At 45.2% G+C, this 22,690-nt stretch overlaps 5 protein-coding genes across 17 annotated transcripts in view; 1 reads left to right on the top strand and 4 right to left on the bottom strand.

The window, feature by feature from the left end:
* Positions 1-2,924, bottom strand: part of LOC128256533 (protein slit) — a 54,851-nt gene extending 51,927 nt beyond the window's left edge. Inside the window, 1 exon segment of the mRNA XM_052986953.1 lies at positions 2,436-2,924. The gene's annotated coding sequence lies outside the window, so the exon portion shown is untranslated.
* Positions 2,925-3,793: 869 nt separating this feature from the next.
* Positions 3,794-13,437, bottom strand: LOC128256535 (sodium-dependent transporter bedraggled). Of its 7 annotated transcripts, none has more exons than XM_052986959.1 (8): positions 13,225-13,432; positions 7,901-8,792; positions 6,652-7,811; positions 6,420-6,587; positions 5,684-5,963; positions 4,840-5,624; positions 4,546-4,781; positions 3,794-4,481 (listed from the first exon to the last, which is right to left on the bottom strand). In XM_052986959.1, exons 2-8 carry the CDS (start codon positions 8,721-8,723, stop codon positions 3,941-3,943), a joined length of 3,993 nt encoding a protein of 1,330 aa, XP_052842919.1. In that variant the 5' UTR covers positions 8,724-8,792; positions 13,225-13,432; the 3' UTR covers positions 3,794-3,940. The 7 variants fall into 7 exon arrangements, with proteins under 7 accessions (XP_052842919.1, XP_052842915.1, XP_052842922.1 ...); XM_052986955.1 differs by having other exon boundaries at positions 13,085-13,431; XM_052986962.1 differs by having other exon boundaries at positions 6,420-6,584; positions 13,085-13,431.
* Positions 13,438-13,836: 399 nt separating this feature from the next.
* LOC128256536 (death-associated inhibitor of apoptosis 2) lies at positions 13,837-16,829 on the bottom strand. Its single transcript, XM_052986964.1, has 3 exons — positions 16,261-16,829; positions 14,414-15,449; positions 13,837-14,357 (listed from the first exon to the last, which is right to left on the bottom strand). Exons 1-3 carry the CDS (start codon positions 16,639-16,641, stop codon positions 14,269-14,271), a joined length of 1,506 nt encoding a protein of 501 aa, XP_052842924.1. The 5' UTR covers positions 16,642-16,829; the 3' UTR covers positions 13,837-14,268.
* A 226-nt stretch (positions 16,830-17,055) lies between these two features.
* Positions 17,056-18,181, top strand: LOC128256538 (thioredoxin domain-containing protein 15). Its single transcript, XM_052986970.1, has 2 exons — positions 17,056-17,157; positions 17,220-18,181. The coding sequence occupies exons 1-2, from the start codon at positions 17,130-17,132 to the stop codon at positions 18,092-18,094; spliced, it is 903 nt and encodes a 300-aa protein (XP_052842930.1). The 5' UTR covers positions 17,056-17,129; the 3' UTR covers positions 18,095-18,181.
* LOC128256537 (myeloid leukemia factor) lies at positions 18,132-22,283 on the bottom strand. Of its 7 annotated transcripts, none has more exons than XR_008267792.1 (6): positions 22,097-22,283; positions 21,243-21,463; positions 20,652-21,186; positions 19,851-20,042; positions 19,239-19,503; positions 18,658-18,799 (listed from the first exon to the last, which is right to left on the bottom strand). XR_008267792.1 is itself a non-coding variant. In XM_052986966.1 (5 exons), exons 1-5 carry the CDS (start codon positions 22,150-22,152, stop codon positions 18,670-18,672), a joined length of 1,134 nt encoding a protein of 377 aa, XP_052842926.1. In that variant the 5' UTR covers positions 22,153-22,283; the 3' UTR covers positions 18,132-18,669. The 7 variants fall into 7 exon arrangements, 4 of the variants coding, with proteins under 4 accessions (XP_052842926.1, XP_052842925.1, XP_052842929.1 ...); XR_008267791.1 differs by lacking the exon at positions 22,097-22,283 and adding an exon at positions 21,518-21,678; XM_052986966.1 differs by lacking the exon at positions 19,239-19,503 and having other exon boundaries at positions 18,132-18,799.
* Positions 22,284-22,690: the final 407 nt, after the last annotated feature.

The raw sequence follows: 22,690 nt of genomic DNA, 5'->3' as shown, positions 1-22,690 counted from the left end.
AAATTGGCCTAGGCATCGAAGGGATTTGGAATGGGAATGGTATTTGGATTTCGATTGGGCATGGAAATGGAATTGTGTTTGGAATTGGGTGGCTCTCGCAATTAACACTGGCATTAAAAGCGGCCCAAAGATTCCGATTCCAATTATTTATTACACTTTTTGGTGCCTTTTGTGCCGCTGCTTCTGCTGCTTTTGCTGCCCTGTGCAGTTTGTTTAAACAAAATCCATCTAAATCGATTGCACTACATTCGGAAAATAGAGACGTAAATCAATGGGCAGACGGAGGAGTAGGGGCAGACCCAGGAATGAGCAGAACCACAGATTAAAGGGCCCTTGGCCGGGGCGATAACAAAGTGGTTTGTCCGCTGGAAATTAAAGCAAGCTTCGCAAAGTGAAGGTGCCGCGGGCAATGCCACCAAAAGAGGCAAGTACGTGTGCGTACAGTAAGTACATTCGAATTTAGAGGGTATGGATGGGTATATATAGTAGAGAATGTTGCTCAAATTGTCCTATTAAAAATTAGTTTTGGAAAGGTTCTAATATAGGCACATTATAAAATCAAGTTATGGAAAGTTACCGAGCAAGTACAGCAAAAGGGAGGAATATATTTGCGTCACTTCCCAAACTTTTTATAAACGTTAAGCAAGAGGAAAGAGAAGTTTTTAATGTATTCCGCCTCATTTCCATTAGCAATAAATGAGCAAAGGTTACCAAATGGTTTGACAGAAAGTTAAGAGTATCAATGAAAAAGCTTTTTATTGGAGCAAATAACAAAGGTTATACCAGAAAGTTGGGAAGTATTCATGTGGCATACCTTTGTATGATAATGTCACTTTGTTTTTACCTCCACCTAAATTTTACCGAGGATATCGGTTAGTCGTTGCCCCCAGTCCCTCGCTCCCTCCTCAATGTTTATTTACACTTGCCTTATGTCTTATTTCTTGTTTGGCGTCTTCGGCGCGTTTTCTTCTTTATTTTTTTTAAGTAAGCGATTAGTGGCGGGAGACAATGAAAATTTGTCACTTGACAAGGCAAAAACAAAACGATTTCCATTGCCCGACGACAAATGAGACATAAGGCAGGCATAAGTGGATCCCAATTCTGCCCCTTAAATGCCAATGTATTGGAAGTAACAGCCGAATCAACAAAACAATCGTCCGGAGAGGACTGGCTGATGGAGGTGGAGGCCCGCACACACAACACACACTCGATGATTGTTATTAGTACATTTGCCAAGGAGTATATCTAATTTGCCATTGATGTGTGCATTAAGTTTGTACTGGGCGGCAAAGGAATTGTCGTAAAACATTAGTGTCCCCCGAGATTAGAGCGAATAGAGAAAAGATAGGCCGAGATGGCAGGGCGGCGCGGCGGAAAAAGGCTGGCTCATCGCCCTTTTATTTGACATTGGGCAATATTTATTGCGAACTCATTTCAATGCAGGCAGAAACTAGCAGGAAAAGCTGACAGCAAAGGATAAACAGTGGAACTTGGTGACGGAGGTCCCCATTTGCTCAATTAAAACTTATTTTTATTGGATTTGTACTTAGGTACCTTTTGAGGAAACGTGAATAATTTTGTTTAACGTTTTGAATTGCGTTGAACCAATATGTAAAATTTGGAAAGTCCTCCAGCCATTGGATGCCAAATCTTTTTGAAGCTAATAATAAAAGTATATAAAATATTATTTGAATTTTTAACGAAAAGTTAACAAACTAAAAACTGACTGCTGTTCATTACATCCTTCTTTGTACATTTTAAGATCTCCTTTTTTTTTAATTCCACAACGGTTTCAAATTTAATAATACAATTTCTTAAAAAATCAAAAGAGATGAAATAACATGAGATAAATTTTGTGATTTTCTATTATTATAAATATCCTTTTTACTTAAGGATTTCTGAATAAACCATAGCTTACTAAACACCTCAAGTTTAATGCATTAAGTCACCGCTTTTGTAATGAATCATGTAAAGTGTGACTCATAGAAGTTCGTTTTACGCAAGTCGGACTGTCGAAAGATAGAGCAGGCGACAAGATACGCAATTCGTACAAAGCGGAATGGCAAAATACGCCATCAAAATAAATAAAAACAGGAGAGAACGGAATTGAGCGAAGGCGAAAACAAATTCGGTAGCACAGCATTCGGGGCAGTGGGAGGGAAAGGGATAGAGACAGCACGGGGAGGGTTATACCGTTATGCGTCGTCCCACCCAAAATGTAATGAAATCCTTTGTGTGCGTGGGCTTACGTGTGTGTGTGCTTGTGTGCGTTTTGTTTGTCAACTTTGGCGAGGCGGGACATAAAAATGCTAATACAAAACACTACAGCAAATTGCGGCAAAATAAGTTGTGAAATGTGCGAGTGCCAGGACTACTTAACACCAACTAATACAAAACTAACTTGGCTCGCAGGATACATGTATAAGGACACTTACCGTTTTAGTCAGGCGAACACACCGCTAATCCAAATTGGTAACACCCACACAGACGAAGAACAAAACACTGACACAAAGACACTAATTTCGGCACTTTGCAGACGGCGAAAAACGGAAAAAACTGGTGCCGCAATTTAAATTCGACTCTTGTGCTTGCGGATTTGATTCGTTTCGATTCGCGCAGACAACCGAAATTCAGGAAATTCAAGTGGAAATCTCGTTTGAGCACTTTTAAACGCGGCAGAAAACTTTGGCCTTAGCTTGGGCTTTAACTTAAAAATGGCTGTGTGCAGAGTGGCTTTGAATGGCGCGCTTCTAATTGCAAGCGAGCAAGTCTCGGTTTTTGGTTGCTTGCAAAGGCAAAATCTTCATAATGCCAGCACTCCACTCTTTTTTGACTTTTGACGCTCGACGCGACGCGATTTTAAAATGATCCGTCCGCTCGCATCCGCTGCCTTTCGAAACTTTTTTTTTTTTGTTTAGATGTGTGAAGTGTGGCCAGAACCAGGCCAGTTTGGAAACGTCGTCATTGTCATCGATGTTTTTTATCGGTCCTATCGATGGTTGGCCAGAGCCATAGATGTATGTCTGTTTGTAACGAGGGTCACACTGAAAATACCACTCCCGTTCTTCTTCGCTTCACTCGTTTTTGATCACTTCACTCAAGTTCTTGCACACTTAGCCTAGTTCCACTCCATTTCTGCACACCCTCTGCTAAAATTTGTAAACTCTGCTAAAATGCAGACATCACTCATGTTAAAGGTAGACAATGTTAAAAATGTGGTATCTCTTTGAGCCAGGCTTATTTACAAATCGATATAATATCAGTGCTATTTATTTTATTTACTAAATTCAAAAAATAGCTAAATAGTTTATACCTTACCCTAGCTCTTATGTATTTCACTAGGAATCTTAAAGCACTCTGGCAGCCCAGCCAGAACGTGCCAATTTGAAAATTCCGCGGATTAACGTTTTTTGCAGCCAAAACCAATGCAATATGCAAGTCAGAAAAGAAAGGGCAGGGAAACTACGTGATACTTTAATTGAAATACGCAACCAGCTTCCTGAGCCGCCGGCTCATTAGGCGCCCGTGTTTGGTTATGCCCTCCTGGACTTCCTTTTTCACTTTTTTTGACCGGTCACGTTTATTAATCGGCTTTGGGCTTAGTTCATTTCTCCTTAAATACCCGGCCCTCGACTACAGGGCACGTAGACCGCCCATTGTTGGGATAATTTTAAGGGCAACTGCGTCGACAGGCGCGATCCGTAAGCTTGAAATATGGAACGAATGAAGGGTGGGTTGACCGCGGCAGAAGCAGAATACCGGTTATAGGGATCACGATCAAACACTGGGGGGATTACCAACTAGTTGTTTTCGTTATTATTCGCATAACTACAAAGTATATTCGTATTTTAGATAACTAGCGCTAATCAAGTCTAAGAAAGCAAGCGGATATGTGGATCGCATAAGAGTTACGCTATGTGTACGGTACGATATTAGTCAGTTAGATCACAGATGTATTATTTTGCGCGCACTCCTCCGCCCGTCCAGCCTCCTGTTCGAGCTCCAGATCCACACCGGGCGTCCTGTCCGGTGGCTCGGCGTTCAGCACGAGATTCTCTATGGATCGGAAGGAGGCGTCCTCCAAGTGGGTGGACATGGAGGACATGGCGGTGGCCTGGGGGCGGGGCAGGGTGCTGGCAGTGCCCACACTCCCGCCTGCCTGCGACTGGCGGTGTCGCACCGAGGAGCGCAGTATGGTGACCACATCCTCCGCCGTGTACTGGCGCCTCTCCAGCGTGGAGGCCCCGGAGCGATGCAGCTTCCTGCCCAGCGACTGTGAGCGTTGGGCGTAGCCAGCGGGTCGATGGCCAATCTCAATGGACTCGGGACTGCTGCTGCTGGACGTTGGCGAAGGATCCGCATTGGAGCTACTGCCGGCCGGATTGGTCAGTATGGTCAAGTAATCAGGTGGCGCCGCTGGCGAAGCGGACTCCGCATCAAGGGAGAGCACGGGTCGCGTGCGACTGGAGTCTCCCAGAACCCTGTGCGTTGGTTATTCATTAAGTAAAGGTTTGTTTCTCTTCGGAGACTGACTACGCCTCTTACCTGCGCACACTACGTCGAATGCTCTGGCGCAGAAGCTTGGCCAGGCGAGCTCCAGTGGCCGTGGTGTAGGACGGCGGGGGCGTGTACTTGGGCGGAGCGTCATTCTGGGCATCGTGCTGGGTGCCCTCCGACGGCTGACCCAACGCATTGCGACGTCCTTGGGCCGCACTTTGTCGGGCAGATGGGCGGCGAGGCTCCTCTCCCTCCTCCGGCGGTCGATACAGCAGCTGAATGCGCTAGGGTAAACAAAGAAATCATTACGAAAATTCAAAAGTTTAATAAAGAATATCTAACCTCCAGGATATCCGGAGGTCCGTGGGCCAGATACCGGTATATCTGAATAATAGCAGTCACGGGAATGACTAAAAGCACTCCAATCTGGATGAGACTGCCCATCTTCCTGGACCAGTATGTGAAGTAGGACTTGCCACGCCAATAGTAGAATTGATTGGACAGCGAGGCCTTGTAGTCCACCACTGACAGCGTGATCAGGCCAATGGGCAGCAGAACGTTCCACGACAAGGCCAGGAAGGCAGACATGGAGCCACATAGCCGCAAGTCGTTCACCAAATCATCTCCGTTGTAGGGGCGTCCCCGTATCAAAAACACGCCAAAGATCTGGGCAGTCCAGATGATCGGAATGAACCACGAGCCGCCCAGTAGAAAGTCCACATAGTATAGTATTGAAATGCCCATCTCAGTGGCAAAGGGGATGCTCAGCAGGAGGCCAGTGACGCAGCTCAGCAGAACGGAACTCGTGGAGTTGCCCAGGGCACTCGAGATTGGTTTCCACATCACGCACAGCTGCGCCAGACCGAATCCCGCGAAGGTAGCAAAGGTCACTGCGGCCCACACCCACGAGATGCTATCGCTGACCAGCGACAGAACGGCCGGAAAGATCTCCGAGATGAAGCGCAGCGCCTGGAAGCCACTCTCCACGTGGATCATGGTGCGGTTCCTTCTGTACGTCTCTCCAATGAACGAGGAGTAGTGCGGAATCAGCGAACGCGGATAAGAAAGCAAATAAGGATTGGTGTTCGATTGCAGCGAGTAAATGGACGTATAGCAATCTGGGTTTTCTGTAAACAACAGGTTTTACAATTAGCTGAAGGTTTTCGAAGAAGAGTTTTAAACTCACCAAAGGATCCTGGCACATAGACGTAGCCGTGCTGCCACAAAATCTGGGCACAACACAGGGCTAGCAGGGCCATCAAACCCAATCCAATTAATGTGAACAGAACCAGGAGAATTGCATCCCTTCTTAGAGCCGCCTTGTTGGCATTGGCGTGGCTTCTGCTGGTAATGGCGATTACCGAGGCTCCTAGGAGACCCCAGGTGAGAAACGTCTCCTGAGTAGCCGCCGTCCAGCTATTCGAGTTGACCAGAAAGTCGTCAAAATCGCTGGCAGCAAAGATGTTCTATAAAAAATAAGGCAAGTAAAAAAGAATTAGTTTTAAGGCTACTTTTCTTTTTCTTTATTTATTTATTTATATTAAATATTCCGATGCAACAAGACTAAGTCTTTTATATTATAACATTGATCTTTAGAAAACTTAAAAACTTAACTTATATATAACATTCGGTTAAGATTGGTTAAGCGGTGATATTATATATTATCCCGTTAATGTTTCTGGTTTCCAAAATAAACTTGGTAACAAATGTTAAAGTAAACGTTTATTCTCAGCGAATTTTAAATAATTTATCATTTAAAACCAACCATGTTAATATATGGTTCTAAAGATTTCTTTAAATTTGTTTTAAATATGAAGCGCCCTTACATTAAATTTAAATAATAAATCAATTTAAATCAATAAAGCTGGATGGATTGGTTTTTTAATTAGCGAAAATACAAAATATTATCAACTCAGACTCACCTGTATCCTGCTCGGGTCCACGACATAGACAAACTTGGCGGTCACCACCGCAAGGGCCACCAATGGCAGCGTGTAGATGATGTAGGCTAGCTTGCCCAAGGACTTTAGGCCCTTGCAGAGGATGAGGAATACGGCCGCCCAGATGAGGGCCAGATAGAAGGCCAGCTGCTGAAGGAATTGGCAGTGAGTCAGTTAGATGGGAAGTGGGACAGTGGGGGTTGGCGGAACTTACCCGATCGTTGACATGGAAGCGTATTCCGCTGGCATCCGGATGCTTGGCCAGATGCAGCCGTTGCAGCACCACCACGTTGAAGTACTCGGCCACCGTCTGCGTGAGATTCCCGGTGGCATTCGAGACATCATAGCGATAGGGGAACGCCAGCTCCTGCCAGCGATAACCAGTGCTCGATGCAGTGGGGAACACATCCCTTAGGTAAACAAGAATCCAGGCCAGCGATACAGTGGAGTACAAGGCCAAAAAGCATTGCTGCATCACCAGGGCAATGCCCACTCCGGCGCAAATCGGACTGATCTTCCACATTGACACTGGACCGGCTCGTATTTTGGCGCCCAGGCACATCTGCAGCCAAAGCAGTGGAATCCCGAAGACCACCGAGAGCAGCAGGAACTGCAGCAGAAAGTTGCCACCAAAGTTGATGGTGAGCACGGCAAATCGGCACATATTGAAAACTCCCAAAGTGCAGCCAATCAGGGCCAGAGTGCGACTGCCGGCATGTGGCCACTGGCTGTTGAAGCCGCACTTCTCGCGCAGGAGCAATTGCAGTTGGTGCAGTGGCTCCAGGGGCGTGGTGCTGCTGGCGCTGCACATTGTCGTGGTCTGCACCGGTCCGTCCTGCTCCTGGTCCTGTTCAGCGGAGCTGCTTCCACTGCTGCTGCTGTCCGAGGGCAGGGACACCGGGCTGGGCATGCGTGAGGAGCGCGCCGAACTTAGTTCCGAGCAGGTGGACATGATGGGGTGCGTGGGCGTCTCCTGCAGCTGCGGCTCTCGCATCTGTACGCGTGTGGGAGCACTCTGTGGCCGACTCTGGGCCAGAATCAGGGAGCGAACCGGCGTGGGCGGTCCTTCCGAGCGGCGACCATATTGCCGGGGCCGCGGCTCCTCGCTGGAAGCCCTAGCCGTTGTCTGCAGCAGGTTGTCGAAGATGTGCGCCTCTGTGAGCATCTGAGAGCCACCAGGAGTTGCAGTCTGGCAGTCTCCTTGCGAGAAACAGCGCCGCATCTCAGCCTCGCGTCTTGGCGGTAGCTCGACCAACAAAGTGGGTAGATCATCCTCCTCCCTCTCGTCCGCTGTGACTTTGGTCTCATCCTGCTCAATGGCGCGACGCAAGGACTGACGCCTCCAAACATCCATTGCTGGTTCCGTAGAGCAAGCTGGAAAATATTTGCGATTAGAAAATTATAAAGTCCCAGACAACTGCTTTGCTAACCCAAGAGTAGGATGAAATCAAGTTAACACCTACCTGTTTGGCTTGTGGGCCTCAGTGAGCAGCTGTAGGTCTTCCTTATTTGATGCTCCCTCTGAAAATCCCCCTGAGCCGCCTCCTGTTCCTCGCAAATCTTCTTGTTCGACTTCTTTTTCCTACTCAAAGGTAGAGTTCTAGTTCTCGGTTCCCTTTTTAGGCTGGACTGGCCGCCCATGATGATCAACGACTCTTCGCGACTCAAAGCATTGTCCATCTCCTCCAGGTAGTTGTCCAGGTCCATAAGGTAATCCTCGACCTTGTCATCGTCGCTGCCCGAATTCATGGATGAGCTTGAGCAGGTGCCATTCAGCTGGGAGACATCGTGCACATCCAGAATGGCGTCCAGTTCGCTGATCACACATAAGGCTTCGTCGGTTTCAGGTGTTTGCTGCTTGATGGGCGTACTCAACGGGGCCTGTTGCATCTCCTGGCTGCCACAAAAGGCACTTCTCTCGTCCCCCAGGTCGCCACCGCCCAATCTAAAGCTGATGGGCTGCAGCTGGAGGGGTTGTTTGGCCTGCTGGTGGAAGGACTGCGGCGTCTGCTGGATCTCGATGAGGTCCTCATCGCTCAATTCGTCGTCGAAGAAGGCGCAAGCTTGTCGAATTGACTCGCTGGACAGGCTATTCGAGAGTCCATACTGCTCCTGCTGTTCCAACTGTTGTTGCCTGCTGCTGCGGACCTTGCCAGCTGTTCCCGTTCCCGTTCCCGAACCCAAACCGGAGGATGAGGCTCCTGATCCCGAGGGCGGCAGACTGGCGTAGGCGTTCGAATTGCGCTTGAAATCCCGGCCTGCTGCTTGCTGCTCCTTACTACTCATCTTGGTGCATTGCCGACTGCCACAGCTGTTTGGTCCTGCCGGCAGTGTTGCAAAACGATAGGTTTGTTACTGCAAGGGATAACGAATAGGGTTGGTAAACTTTGCACATTTCAAACAAATTTTATCTGATTTAAATAAGTAACTTCTTAACCGAACAGTTTGCAGAAATACAAAAAAAAAGAGGTAGAAATGCGAAAAAGTGGCCATTAACCAATTTCTTTTTGTTTCTAAAAGAAAGTCTCTAGAGATGATGGTTAGAGGTGATTATTTCACTTACGTCAAGAACTAAAAAACGAACTTTGCGGACTTCAAAAAATTGTTCCTCCAGAACAATGTTAATTGTAAAACATTTGTAAAGTTTAAAGTTTGATATTTTAAAGCTAAAGCTTTTTAAAACAGTAAATAAGTCATGAAAACAGACTAAGCAGCATTGTTATTAACATAACATTTTTTTAAAGTTGAATACCTTAACATTTCATAACTATTATTAATCTTTTGAGTCGTCTAATCGTGAGAGCCAAGGCTGACTCAATTAGAGAGTCACAAAGATTTAATATATAGATACATCACTTAATAGAATATAATACTCGCAAAACTCTCTTTGTACTCTCTTCAAGCTTAATTTGGGCAGAACATTTCAAAAGTGAAAGTTGGGAAAGCACATATGTAAAAAGATCCTGGTCAAAACCTTTTAATAAAGCTTGACTCATTCAGATATTTCGTTGCGGTGACCAATTCTTGAGTTACTAATAATAATTTATTCAAAATAATAGGTGGAGGTAGATTTCTCAATTTAGTTTCATTGAAAATACTAACAAGAGCGACAAGCCATTTGTTTTGGCTACTAAAATCATTAATTTACTTGTACTAAATTAAACGGGTTATTTTGTTGAAAGCATAAAACTTAATAACCAAAGCGAAAAACAATAATTAGCGAAGAAAAACGTTATTAAAAATGTGCTAAATACGAGCTTGAGATAAAAAAATGACACTACAACATTAAGCTTATACGGAATACAAATTAGGCGAAATCAAATTATTTTTATGAGTAATTCCACCTTTTCCATGAGATTATAGTTTAATTGAGTGCCCGAGAAAACAGTTGTTCCATTAAAAAATAAATGATTAAACCAAAGCAAATCGGTTGTTTTTATTTTCGTAGAGATTGTAACTATCCCCCTCTTGCGCACCTGAGATAAACGCTTTTCTAACCCACAATCAAATTAGAACTAGCAATTGAGACAGGTCAGTGGGGAGATCACAATGCATTACATGCAAAAATGCAATCAAATGCAAACAAGCGCGTGATTTGCGTTTTTACGGATGTTTGCACGTGAGTAAATCGCGTCCGCCAATAAAAAAATATAAAAAACCAAGAGCAGCTGCTTGTCAAATAGCCAAGAAAAAATATGAAAAAATTGTTAATAAATAAAAATGAGCAAAGCGAGAAAAAAAGTAGAAAAGAGCAGAGCGCATGTTCATTCAACTGATCAGGTGAATGTACTTCCGTTAATAACTTTTTAAAGCACGATATAAACAATCAAATCGGAAAGGGAGTGCTGGAGTCTAGGCTTTAAAGGGGGAAATCGTTGGCACGTTACCTCGATTCAAGTCAAAATTGTTTTATTGCCGTTGTTTCTGTTTATTAATACGCTTTTTTTTAATTTAGGAGGAGAAATCTCTGATACTATAAAGTTAATATATTCTTGGAAAGCAGGTGAACGATATTTTATATCATTTAGTTCAAATATTTTAAAATAATTACTTGACGACGGTCTATAGTACTGCAGCAATACGAATTTAATTATTTATTTATGTATCTCATAAATTGGATATTTTAAAAATACTTTCTATTTTTGTTGATTTTTCATGTATACTATAATTTGGATATTTTAATGATACTTTCTGTTAAATTGAAATTAAATAGATTTTTTTTTTAGCGATTGCTCCCAATTTAAATAACTCATTTGTTATTAATTATAATCCCATATATTAATACATACAATAATATAATATATATAAAACTGTCTTACACGATTGAAACATGGACGACTATGTATCATTTAAATCTAAGGGATTGGATTTCAGTTAGTATATTTGTATGGGCTGCAAGGGTATATAAACTTCGACTTCTTTACCCTCCCCTTACTTATCTTTTGGGCTGCGATCTCACTGAATCACAGAGTCTGAAACTTTGGGTCTGGTTTTATTTTATTTTGCATATGTTTAGCCGTGACCTTCGGTGCCGCCATAAAATCTCCAAAACTCACACACGCGCACGCTCAACCTGTCTTGTCTTGCACTTCTTTTTGGTTTATGGAAATATATATCACAGTAGTAATAGAATGGGCAGCATCCACACATTAATTGGTGGCCCAGAGGTCAAATTATTTAGCGAAGCAGCGCCATTGATCGCAAATTTACACACACAACAACTCACAACGATGTGGAGCTACCACGTACCGTTAAATTTCGCTGGCGCTCTCGTTTTCTCGCATTTCTGGCATTTTCGCACCGCTCAAAAGTAAACAAAACAATTAGAGCTGCCGCATCAAGTGCAACAGTCACAATTCGCCATTGATCGGCAACTCTGGCCACTTGACCTTCGCCAAATGGCTTACAAAAATGTGGCTGAAATGGCAACACCCAGGTGCACTAATCACCAAACATCGCTAGCCAACTTGTTTTCCTTTTCTATGTGCAATTACAATGAAATTGACATTCACCAAACAAATAAAACTAGTTAATTCAGCCACGCACACACATACACTCGAAAAAGCTGGGGAGCTGGCTCCATTGTGCGTGAGTCGTCGGTGTGCTAAAGATTGTGAGTGTATGAGTAGGTAGACTAGGGTTGCATCGCCTGCGGATCGCGAGATGCGAGGCTTTCAACGGTTAAATCTCCGATGCGGGCAGGTAGCCCATCCCTGGCACAGTGAACACCGACTAAGTAAACTGTCAGAGAGCAGTCATATGCATTTTTAAATGTGAACTATCAGTTTGGCCAGGTAAAAAGACACCTGAATAAGCCTACCTTGAATAGAAAATCTTCATCGAATGTCCTTTGGGCGACTATATAAAGTTTCAGCTTGTTATTTATGCCAAACATTAATGAACTACGAGAGGCCACTAACAATATTGTTTAATTTTAAGGCAATTTTAATGTTAGCCCATATTAGCAATCAAAGCGTTCAAAAGTTGTTTTTTTTGTTGCTATTTTCCAACTTTCAAATTGTTATTAGTGCGTTAAAAACAAATTAAAATAAAAAAGGATACTAAAAGTTTTTTGCAAGTACAGCGGCCTAATAAAAATTTATTACTGTTTGGAAATAAATGGATTGGAAATAAATGGCCATGCTGTTTCTGAGCCCAAGCTTCCCTTTGCTCATATTCACTGTACTTGAGGTATCTACCATAACAGATACTCTTGTAAAACATCAAACGCAGAGATCGGCACGTTTTTATGCAAGTTTTCCCCAGATGGCAGAAGTAAGTGGTGAAGTAAGGGGTGTTCGTTCCCCCTTCTTCAACTTATGAGTAATGTAGCAAATACAGTTCCGAGACTGCAACTGCGCCTTCAATTGAGTTCAATATTTAAGGGAAGCACTGGGTCAATTGCAAAACAAACGACGCTTATGTGTGGATGTGGATATATAAATTCTGAACACATTCGCAGTTGAGATAGCGGGAATTTGTTATTTGTTTATTTTTGCATTCTCCTTCTGGCAGGCGGATGAAAGAGAAAGAGAACGGTAAAAAGCCCGCCCTGCTTTTGTTTTTCTTTTTTTTTCTGCGCTGTTGAAATTGTATGTATTTGCAAAACATTGCCAGCACTCACACATAGGCGCGCAGGTAATCCAGAGTTTTAAATGAAGAACTGTTCAAAATAAAAAACGCTGATTGGGCTTTTGCGCTTCGCTGGGGAATACCTTAATGAGCGCATTGGTCATTCCCACGGGAAGGGAAGGAGGCGGGGGAGGGGCGACTCACAGCTGATTCCAGCTACTGACCCCAAAAAGAAAACGGAATAAAAGCAGCGCGTATGCGCAGCACGCTCGAAAAAAAACCGAAATTTCGGTGTGTATTTTGTGGGTAGAAGCCAGATTGAGATTTCCAGATACGTGTCGCGCTCTCTGTATCTCTCTTTCCACCCCCCTCTTCCAGCCTGAGCGTGTATGTGCGTGCGTCGCTTTGTTTCTCACCGTACGAAAACTGTTTTTTTAAAGAAGATTCCTATTCCAAAATGGAAAGGTAACGGCCTGGAAGGGGTAGTGGCAGTGCTTGCCACACCGCACACTGCTGCACTTTCCTTCCCGCTCGCTCTCGCCCACACTTTCTAGTCAAATGCAGTCAACACTCACACTCGTGCACGCGTTTGGTAATTTCGATATTCCGTAGCTTCGGTTCTTCTAATTTTTCTTAATTTTCGTTCACTGACTTCTGCACTGCTTGGCGAGGGAGCTTGTGCGTTTTGCGCGACCAGAGCTTCATTGGGGCTTACTTTTCGGACACGCAGCGCACACGACTTTACGCGGAGCAGAAAATTTTTTAAAAACTACTAACAAAACCAACAAATCAAAACTCGATGGAGGTGGAGAAACATCGAAGTCATCGATGTAGCATCGGTAATATCGATGTTTGGGTGAATGGTTTTCCATCTCTATCGGGCAGCACTGGAAAAAATATTTGCTAATATAAACGTCATAATATATAAATTTAATTGAGGACATTTTGAAATACCAACGACCACACTTTTTTTAAGAAAAGTTAAATAAACTACTAACAAAACCACCACAACAGAACTCGATGTTGCGAACGACAAAACAAGTGTTGCTCAGCAACCAAAGTAGTCGGACTTAGCAAAGGGTTGAGAATGGTCACTCTGCCAATCGATATCGTTTTACAGGTGAATTATGGGCGGAAAATTTGAAATGCTGTCATATTATATATTTTTGAATTGAATGTAAATCTTGCTAATAGAATAATTATAAGAATAAGCTGATTTATAAAAAAAAAATATGTCAAAACCTATATCTACAAGTAAATAATTGGTTACATGTTGTCTATAACAACAAAACATACTCTGTTTATACCACCCATTAACGAAGTCACGTTCAACATTTACATATATATTCGTATTTCGCAGTATTTTGCATTTAGTTGTGTGTAGACCATCTACTATCAGCGGCTTATAAACATGATCAACAAAAATACATACATGTGTTAATAAGAGTACGATAACAAGAATTAAGTGATCTGCGGTCGTGCCGAAGCATTGATACCCTTTCCGTGCGAAATAGAGAGCTGTTCTAACAGGGGCTCGCTGGGAGGCTAGGCGGTAGTTAGTAACGACAGCTGACAAACCGTAGCTAAGGTAAAAACGGATAGCTGCAGTTGGCCAAGTACTTAGTAGACGATTAAAGGTATTCCATTAGCTAATCACCGGATAATTTGAACTTCGCTGTAGTAGTTTGTGTGTGTGGGTGCAATCAATCGTTTAGCTTAAGAACTAGCTGATAAACTCGGTGTGATGTGGATATCCGCTTCACGAGAGGAAGGTCCGAACGAATCCCTTGATGTCGGCGCGGCACATGGGACAGTTGACCACGCTGGGGGCGCACTGGTTGCAGGTGGCTATGGGGTAGTAGGTTGGCTAGAGCTCATGCTAGATGGGTAGTTTATAGACTCACCTAAATGGCCGCAGGGCAGGAACACCACGCCCACCTCCTCGTCCAAACACACCTTGCAGAGGCGTGCATCCTTAAGCTGGCGGTTCTCCTCCTCCAGCGACAGATTGCCATTCGGCGTAGCCGATGCTACCGACACCTTCTGCAGCTGGTCCGTGAGCCTAGAGACTTCGGCCACTCCCTGCGGTTTGGCCGGTATGGAATCAGCCACCAGGACTGGCACTGCTGCTGCTGCCTTGCTGGTGGTGGCCTGGCATGTTTCCATGAAGGGGGCACTCGGCTGGGGGGGCTCACGCACTTCCAGGGCAGCCTCAGCGCCAACCTCGTCGAAGATGGCGTGCAGCAGCTCGTCCAACGTGGAGAAGGCGCAGCCGGAACTGGAGAGTTTGCGCTGAATGGCATTGCGCACCACGCCCCCGTCGATGCCCAGGGCCAGAGCCTCCTTGGCCGGAGCCTCGTCCATGAGGGCGTCTGCCTGGAGGGATGGAGCCGGAGCCGTGGCTGGCGGGGATCTGGCATTGGCTGCCGTCGCCTCCAGCACCTCGTTCACATAGGCCGGACCCTTGGCCAGCAGCACGAACTGGCACTTGGGCGACCACTTGGCGTGCTCGTGCCAGGGCTCGTCCTCCTTCTGCCAGGAGCGCAGTCCGATGTTGCAGTGGAAGCAGCGCACCTGGTCGCCTATTTTCTGGTAGTATAGACCAGCCTGGGCCAGGTCACTTGCCGGCTGGATATTGGCAATGGGCCAATCGGCGAAAGTCCTCATCCTGGCCTCTACACAGGCGTACTTTGGACGCTGCGGCAGACTGGTGGGCTGGATGCCCAGCTCATCCAAATTCTTGCCGGCGGCGAACTCAATAAGCGGGCCCATTTGCACCCGCGGACACTGGGGAAAGAAACGCCTGTGCTCGTCGAAGGCGTTGTCGTTCTTCTCCCACTTGGCAATCACCCCGTTGCAAAACACACATTTCACGTGATCCAGCCGGTTCAGGTAGTAGAAGCCAGCTTTGGCCAGAGCCTGGGGCGTTATGTTGGGATTCTGGAACGGGGAGATGAGATAAGTTTTGATAAAGATAGTGGGATATCCAACTCATTTCAAAAACTCCTGTTACTATTAAGAATATATTAACTACCACTTAACTGAATTTATTTAATGGAAAAACATAGGATTTTAATGGTTTAGTTGTTTCCTCTTTGCAAAATGTCATTTTACTAAAATTATTAAAAGGGGATTGCTAACTCATTTCAAAACCTCATGTAACAGTTAATGAAATGAAAAATGGTTTTTAATCCTTCTTGAAACATTTTATATCAAAAAAAGTATTAACTCATTTCAATACCTTCTGTGAATTTAGCTAATGGAAAATAAGTCTTTTACAGGCGTAGTATAAGATTCTTTAGCTAATAAAAAAATTAGGTTTTACTGGCTTTTTTGTTTTAATTTAATAATATTCTGTAATCCATTGTATGATAAAAATGTGGGTGGCACATTTCTTTAAAAAAATATTAAATTATGCTAATGGAAAAAAAAAACGTTTAACTGGTTCAGTTTTTTCTCTTTTAGGAAAATAGGATACTTTTCGACGAATTTCGTAATATTCTGTAATTATTTCCATCCCTAAAATTCCTCTGATTACGATGTACTTGAAGCATTGTAGTTTAAGTTGCATTGAATTTCCGATTATTTCGTATGGGATTCCCCTGGAGCCTATTAATTTCACATATCAGCTACGTAAACATGTGTATTAATAACTGGACTTGAAACTGGAAACCAATTTTGATAAAAAAGCATCTGTTTGTGAATCACCAGCGAGCGAGGGAGCCCTGCGGAAACGGAGCAAGTTACTCACTGGCCAGTCCTTAAATGTCTCCAGGCGGTTGGCCTCCAGCAGGAGATCGGGACAGGCGCAGGTGGTCGCCTGGTGCGGGCTGTCCACCACGCTGTTGCCCTCCTGGTCGTTCTCCTGGCTCCGGGGGATGTTGCCACAGTGGTTGGGGGCCAGGACCATGGAGCAGATGGGCGAGGAGCGACGATGGCGCTCGGCCACCTGGTCGCCGTACTCCCAGTGGTCGATGCGCACGTGGCAGAAGTGGCACTCCGCCTCCAGCCAGTTACCCGTGGCGAAGAACCCATTGGTCACCAAGTCCTCGGCGGAAACGGGGGCATTGAGGGGCCATTCCCCGAACGTCGCCAGACGCATGCTCTCCAGCTCCATGTGCTGCTCCGTCATCGTGTGTCGCGTCTGGCCGGGATGCGATGGATCCTCACCCTCTCCAATGATGTAATGAAACCAGACCAGCAAAATCCGCAGCCAACGCGGAGGGAAATAATAACAAGGCAAAAGAAGAAAAGTAAACTTATTGATCCCAGCGACAGTGTGACCGAAGGCCCCGAATGTGCCAACAGAATGTGGGGCAATGGAAACACCCAAGCAGTTTGCAAGAAGTATTTGTAATAATGAATGCATTTCGAAATATTATATCGTTATTTAAAATTAATTAATTTGTATTTAACATTTAAAGAAAATTAAGTATTTGCTGCCAATAATTGCTTATTAGTTTTATAAAAATCAATTTAATCCTTTAAAACTGAATTTAATTATGTACAAGCAGTTCAATTTGAACTGCAGTCTATTTAGTACCAAGTATTTTGTAGGTATTTAATGGGTACCTTAGCACAGCCTACTATTTCAACAGCTGTTTAAAGAACGAAAATAAAATGCACCTAAATTTCTTGTTTATTTTGGGTGAGTGATGTTTATTTTTTAATAACTTTAACATTAACACTAACACCTTCTGGTTCCTATAGTGCTCTGTGCAGGGCAGGCCCGGGCGGAACTCTCCGGCCTCCTGAGTGCCCTCCACTACTTTGGGCTCTACTCCAACGGAACGTCGGACTCCCTGGGAATTTCGCGGGGTCAGTGCCACTACAGCTTCGACACCTATGCCCTCCTGGAGGAGCGCCGCACCTGTGCCACAGATGACGAGCACATCCTGCACTTGACCCAGGCGCCGCCGGTGAGGAAGCCACCCTTTCTGATCAAGTGCCTGCAGGAGCTGGAGCCTTCAGAGAATGGGACCGCCGCGGAGCCGGGATTGCTGATAATGCGCAGTGCCAAGGAGATTGTGAGCCTGCTGAAGCCCATTGGCAATGCCACCAAGCGCCACGAGCCCGGCAGCTGTGTGGTGGTCCATTTCTGCACGGCCTCCAGTTTGGAGTGCGCCCGGGTGGCTCCGGTGATGAACCTGCTGCCCCATCTCTTCCCCACGCTGCCCATCGCCTATGTGGATGCTTATGAGTTTGGGCGCTTCAATGCAGAGTTTGGGATCGTGTCACTGCCCACGCTGATGATCTTTCACCAGGGCAGGCCGCTCATCAAGTACGATCCCTCGTGGTCGGACTCGGAGAAGCGCAGCTTTGGCAAGTTCATAATGCGGCACACCAATGTGAGGACTGTGGATCCGCAGGCCATCCATCCGGACATCCTCAATCGCTCGCGCAGAGAGCCCCTGTCCAATGTGCCCATCGTGCAGACCGACTACTATCTGGGCTTGGCCTGGGCCTTCATCCTGGCCTGCCTGGCCAACTACCTGCGGCAGACTGTCTTCTGGAAGCAGCTGGTCGAGATGGTGCAGCGCAACTGGCGGGAATCGGAGGAGACCCAAATGGAGATGGTTGACTAGTCTATGTCTTAGCTTAATTTAATTCAAACTCATTGGGTTCACTAATGTAATGTAATTACCGTTTAATTAAATTCACATCAACATTTACTTAAGCCTTACGAATTACATGTATTGGGAATTGGTAATTATAGTGTGTTTCTTTGGAGCCATCGAATCGCCTGTGTGTGGATCTGGTCTCCATTATTTAAAGCTTAGTGGCTAACGAAATCTATAAACTTGAGAATTAATCAAATAATTCAAACTTAGAATTACGATTTCATATATTTTCCTTTACTTTCATTGAAACTTCGATTAGGTATGAGAGAGAGTGTAATGCTTTCGGCGTTGAATAGTCACAATTTGGATTGTGTTAGAGAATAGTTGTTCTGTGTCCTGCGTGGTCATAAAAAGAAGAGTCAAATGTTTATTTGAGGTTGGCGCACGCAGGACGTGACAAAAGCAACTAAATTGAAATTTGAAATGACTATTCTGCAGTAACGTAAAGATGCTCTGGAACAGGACCCAACGCTTGCTTCCCAGTGTGTTTTTGAGTGTGCCGTTTGGAAGATGTGGGCATGCAGCATGCAGCTGATCTACTACTGCTTCTTGCCGCGTTTGCACGCCTTGGAGGAGCTGGTGGTCGCCTCCTGGTCCTCCGTGTGCTGATGCTTCAGGACGCGCTGCTGCTGGCGCCTCGAATGGGCGGCATAGGGATGTGGGTGTATGCTGGTCGAGGAGGAGCAGAAACAAAAACTGATTAATTAAATGGTTTACAAATCTCTGGCGAACGGAATACAAAACAAAAGACACATATAATCATTCGTACACAGGCCAATTCGAACGCAAGTGGAAATTTAATGACAGGAAGAGAAGATGGATTGGTGGTGATGTGATTTGATGTGAGCAAGCGAGTAATGAAGTCGTAGGATTCGTAGGATTCGCGCGAAGCGTCGTTAGTGGAGTGGGCGCAGCAACAGCAGCAGCAACAACGTTAGAATTTTGATTAGCGTCGATGGATGGCCAATTGGGAGTCGGAGGAGTCGGAGTCGTTGAGTGCGGCTCTACGGACTACAGATTACGGATTCGCGAGGCTCTTTCGGGCGGGTCAGAATGCGAGTATGCAGACAGAGTTTTAGATGTGTTGTATGGGAAGGTGCGGCCTTACACGTAGCTGGCGGTCGTAGTGTTGCGCTGCCAGAACGGAGATGTGGCTGCGGCAGGGTCGAAGAAGTTCTGGTGGCGATGAGCGTTGGTGGCCCCTTTTGGTTAGTGGAAGTCGTGCATGTGGTTACGTCGAGGCCCGCCGAAAGCCGTGTTTCTCTCGTCGTTGTTTTTTGATTACATATGATTTTTATCTGGATTAGCATAGGTATTTGGTTCGGTTTCCGCTCTACTTGCGGTGGTACCGTGAATTATAAAGTCGCCAATCTCTGCATGAATTGAAAAGTACAAAAATGTTGATGGAGAAGAGAAGAGAGAGCGAGATGTCGTTAATACACTTTGGTTAATGGCATATTAAAAGTTCAATTCTTGGCTACGCAGGGAAACTGTGTGTCAATTGAAGGCGTTTAATTGTTAAAAACAAATGAAGTTCGTGTTGTTACCAAAGAGGCCTTAAATTTGGGTTATTTCAGCCTTATATCGGATGACAATTCTCTCAAATTAAACTTCGGCTGGCCGAAGACTTTACAAGCAGACTGGTATGATGTTCGAAGCTTATTGTTGTAGCCATGGTAGTAGTCTAGGTTAATCCCAAATCGCCTGCTCCCGCACAAACCTTGGAGAAGTGGACACGGTGGCCAGTGGCGAGGATGGGGGTGTCCGCAGGGGGCGGCGGGGCGTGGCCAGGCCATGACCATGCCCATTTCGCAGGTACGAACGACGGGAGCTCACGTAGTTATTGTTGTTTCCGCTGCTTAGATCGTAGATAGCTGGCGAAGATGTTGCTGCTGCTGCTGCTGTCGTGCCACTGATTATCGATGTCGTAGCGTTGTAGTTGTGGCAGTATGGAATCGAGTCGAAGAAAAGTTTGGAAAAGATTACAACAATACTTTTGGGGTGCGGGGCTAGTTGCTAGTTGATAGTTGGTAGTTGGCAATCCAATAGTAGTTCATTCAACGCGGGTAGTGAGTGGGTTTGATCATGGCGAACGAAGGGAGTCGAGTGGGCAAAACGAAAACTGAACAAACGAAAGATGTTGAGAGCTTAACTTGCCGCCTACCTCTGTGCATTATATGATATTTCGATTCGATTCGATATTCGTTTCGTTTGAACGCAGTTGGGAATGTAATTAGCAGAAATTTATTGTATGCAATTCTGTTTCTGTTTTTTGTTCGGATAGTTAGTAAAATATACTGTATGTACTTTAGATTTAGTAATTATATCTGCAAGTAAATACAAACGTTTCAATTTAGCAACAGTTGTGGGGGAGTAGTGGTTAATTAGTTGGTGGGGGAATCTTTTTGGATTGGGCTTCAGCAAATGCTATTCGGCTAATCCTACTCAATCACGCGCACGGTACGGGGGGACTCGGAATCGGGAATGTTCTGTCTTGGGGGGGATTGTCCTTCAAACTCACCTGTTCAGAGGTGCCGTTGGCGCAGTGGAATAATGACGGCCCGCGGCGGAGCGAACCGGCGGCTGCTGCTCCTGGATCACACAGTCATCGTCCTCGTCGTCATCCTCCACCGGCTCGATGGTCAGCGTGGAGGTGTGGGCCGCCGGCGGACGGGCGGGCATGATGGCCTGCATCCCACCTCCGCGATGTCCTGGATGACCCGTTCCTCGAGAAGCGCGCGAGGTGAACTCGCGGTCGAACTGCTCGGCCTCCTCCTCCTCCAGATTGATGAACTCCTGGCGCTCCTCCAGCTGGCCGGAGCGCATGTCCTGCTCCTTCTCAATGATGTGGGCCCGCTCGCCAATGTGGTGCCCAATGGCCATCTTTTTCAGGCCGGTGCGAGAGTCCTGCACCGTCTTGCGGGTCTCGCGAACACCCCCTGGGCCTGTTTTGGTGCTGGTGCTGGCCTGGTAGATCTGGGGGCGGCCATCGGGACCCGAGGACATGGTCATCACAGTGCTCTGGCAAAAGGAGGCGCCCGGATTGGCACCAATATCTGAAAAGGTCAGGTTAAAAGGGAGTTTCTTGAGGGAAATCACATTAAATACCCACCGGCGTTCAGCAAGCGATTGAAGTTGGGCATCATGGGCATGCCAAAGAGTCCCATGGCGGGCATGGCCGGCATCTGGGGACGCTCCATCAAGGCGCCCTGCTGGAATCCAGGGTCAAAGGGCGAGACCTGCATGAAGGGATCCGGCATGAAGCTGTTCATCAGGCGGTTCATCGAGCGCATTTGCAAGTTCATTGCGTTCATTGTGTGGTTCATGTGGTTGCTGTCAAAAAACAAATGAGTACTTAGTGCAATTTGCCTAAACTTTTGGTTTTACTTGGGCTCCATTTGGGTGCGTTTGTTTCTACTACTGGTTGATTTTCTTTTGAGTTTGCTGTTCATTCTAAACTGAGCCTAAAAATAGTTTCTACCGAAAGATCTGTGGCCAGATATGGGGGCAAAGTGATAAAAGCAACGTTGCCTACTGTTTTGCTAGGACTGGCTACTCATGGGTCACTCTGCGGTTAAGCTTTATCACAAAGGCGGAAAAGCAGAGGGAAACCTTTGAAATAACATTTTCCCAATTGCATTTCCCTGCGGTCGCTCGATTCAAATTATCGATTATTACGTCTTCTCTTCACGCATGCTGCACACTCGCATACACACACACACACACACACACATAGATTGGGTACCGTACATTTTTGGCACGCTATTTATTGCTAATTTTTGGGCTATTAATTGACCTGAATCTGCACTAACTCGGCCATTTACTCACTTACACTATTTATCGCAATTACTTTGCCTTTTCCACGCCCCAAAAAGACGTCACAGGGTGCACACGTATGGCAATAAATGGGGCTTCGGCAGGAGCGCCGTATGATTTTTCCACTTTTCACCTAGTTTTCGCACTTACTTCATCAGTCCGAGATCGTCGTCAAAGTCCCCCATCAGCGCTCCGAATAAAGACATTTTCCTGGCTTGTTTGTTAACTTGCAGTCGCTTGGGTTTTTCCTCTTTCCGTATGCAGAATTTTCACGAATTTTCGAGTTTTCCTTATTAGTGTGACCACGGCTTGACGGCTAGAAAATACCGGCGACTAAGAAGTACTAAAAAATACCTCGTAGTGTTATAAAATGCCACAAAAACTGTTTGGAAAAAAACATTTGAAATAGGATTGTAAATTGTATGTTAATGTTTTCATTTGTTGTTTTTTCGCTTTAGAACATTTCATTTGCCGTTATATTAGTGTTTTTTGAATTACCATATCCAAGCCAAAGTCTATGCCGGTTTTTTTTTTTTTATTAATATAATTATGTTAAATAAATCTCTTTTGGCTTTTTAAAAAAAACAAAGACGGTTCGGCATTTGATTTTATTCACACCGAGCAATCGATACAGAACAAATTTAATTTGAAATTAAAATAAAATGAATTGCACTTTTCTCCCTTTATTTATTTTTATTCAACCCAATGATCGAGAGATTTATATGTACATTGGCACATAAATAT

This window comes from Drosophila gunungcola, assembly GCF_025200985.1.
Source record: "Drosophila gunungcola strain Sukarami chromosome 2R unlocalized genomic scaffold, Dgunungcola_SK_2 000020F, whole genome shotgun sequence".
Lineage (NCBI taxonomy): Eukaryota > Metazoa > Arthropoda > Insecta > Diptera > Drosophilidae > Drosophila > Drosophila gunungcola.
Note: the sequence above shows the minus strand (reverse complement) of the source record. Positions and strands in the feature narration are given on the sequence as shown.

What these genes read in the sequence shown, in the direction of transcription:
- LOC128256535 (XM_052986959.1), bottom strand. Translation starts at nt 8,723, where the DNA reads ATGAGTAGTAAGGAGCAGCAAGCAGCAGGCCGGGATTTCAAGCGCAAT. An exon ending in GCTTCCATGTCAACGATCGG is followed by an intron (nt 6,588 to 6,651) that starts GTAAGTTCCGCC and finishes CAATTCCTTCAG; the next exon opens with CAGCTGGCCTTCTATCTGGC. An exon ending in CTATGTGCCAGGATCCTTTG is followed by an intron (nt 5,625 to 5,683) that starts GTGAGTTTAAAA and finishes TGTTGTTTACAG; the next exon opens with AAAACCCAGATTGCTATACG.
- LOC128256538 (XM_052986970.1), top strand. Translation starts at nt 17,130, where the DNA reads ATGCACCTAAATTTCTTGTTTATTTTGG. An exon ending in AAATTTCTTGTTTATTTTGG is followed by an intron (nt 17,158 to 17,219) that starts GTGAGTGATGTT and finishes TGGTTCCTATAG; the next exon opens with TGCTCTGTGCAGGGCAGGCC.
- LOC128256536 (XM_052986964.1), bottom strand. Translation starts at nt 16,641, where the DNA reads ATGACGGAGCAGCACATGGAGCTGGAGAGCATGCGTCTGGCGACGTTC. An exon ending in AGACATTTAAGGACTGGCCA is followed by an intron (nt 15,450 to 16,260) that starts GTGAGTAACTTG and finishes TCCCCGTTCCAG; the next exon opens with AATCCCAACATAACGCCCCA. An exon ending in CCTGCCCTGCGGCCATTTAG is followed by an intron (nt 14,358 to 14,413) that starts GTGAGTCTATAA and finishes ACTACCCCATAG; the next exon opens with CCACCTGCAACCAGTGCGCC.
- LOC128256537 (XM_052986965.1), bottom strand. Translation starts at nt 21,582, where the DNA reads ATGAACAGCAAACTCAAAAGAAAATCAACCAGTAGTAGAAACAAACGC. An exon ending in CGCACCCAAATGGAGCCCAA is followed by an intron (nt 21,464 to 21,517) that starts GTAAAACCAAAA and finishes GTTTTTTGACAG; the next exon opens with CAACCACATGAACCACACAA. An exon ending in CAATCGCTTGCTGAACGCCG is followed by an intron (nt 21,187 to 21,242) that starts GTGGGTATTTAA and finishes TGACCTTTTCAG; the next exon opens with ATATTGGTGCCAATCCGGGC.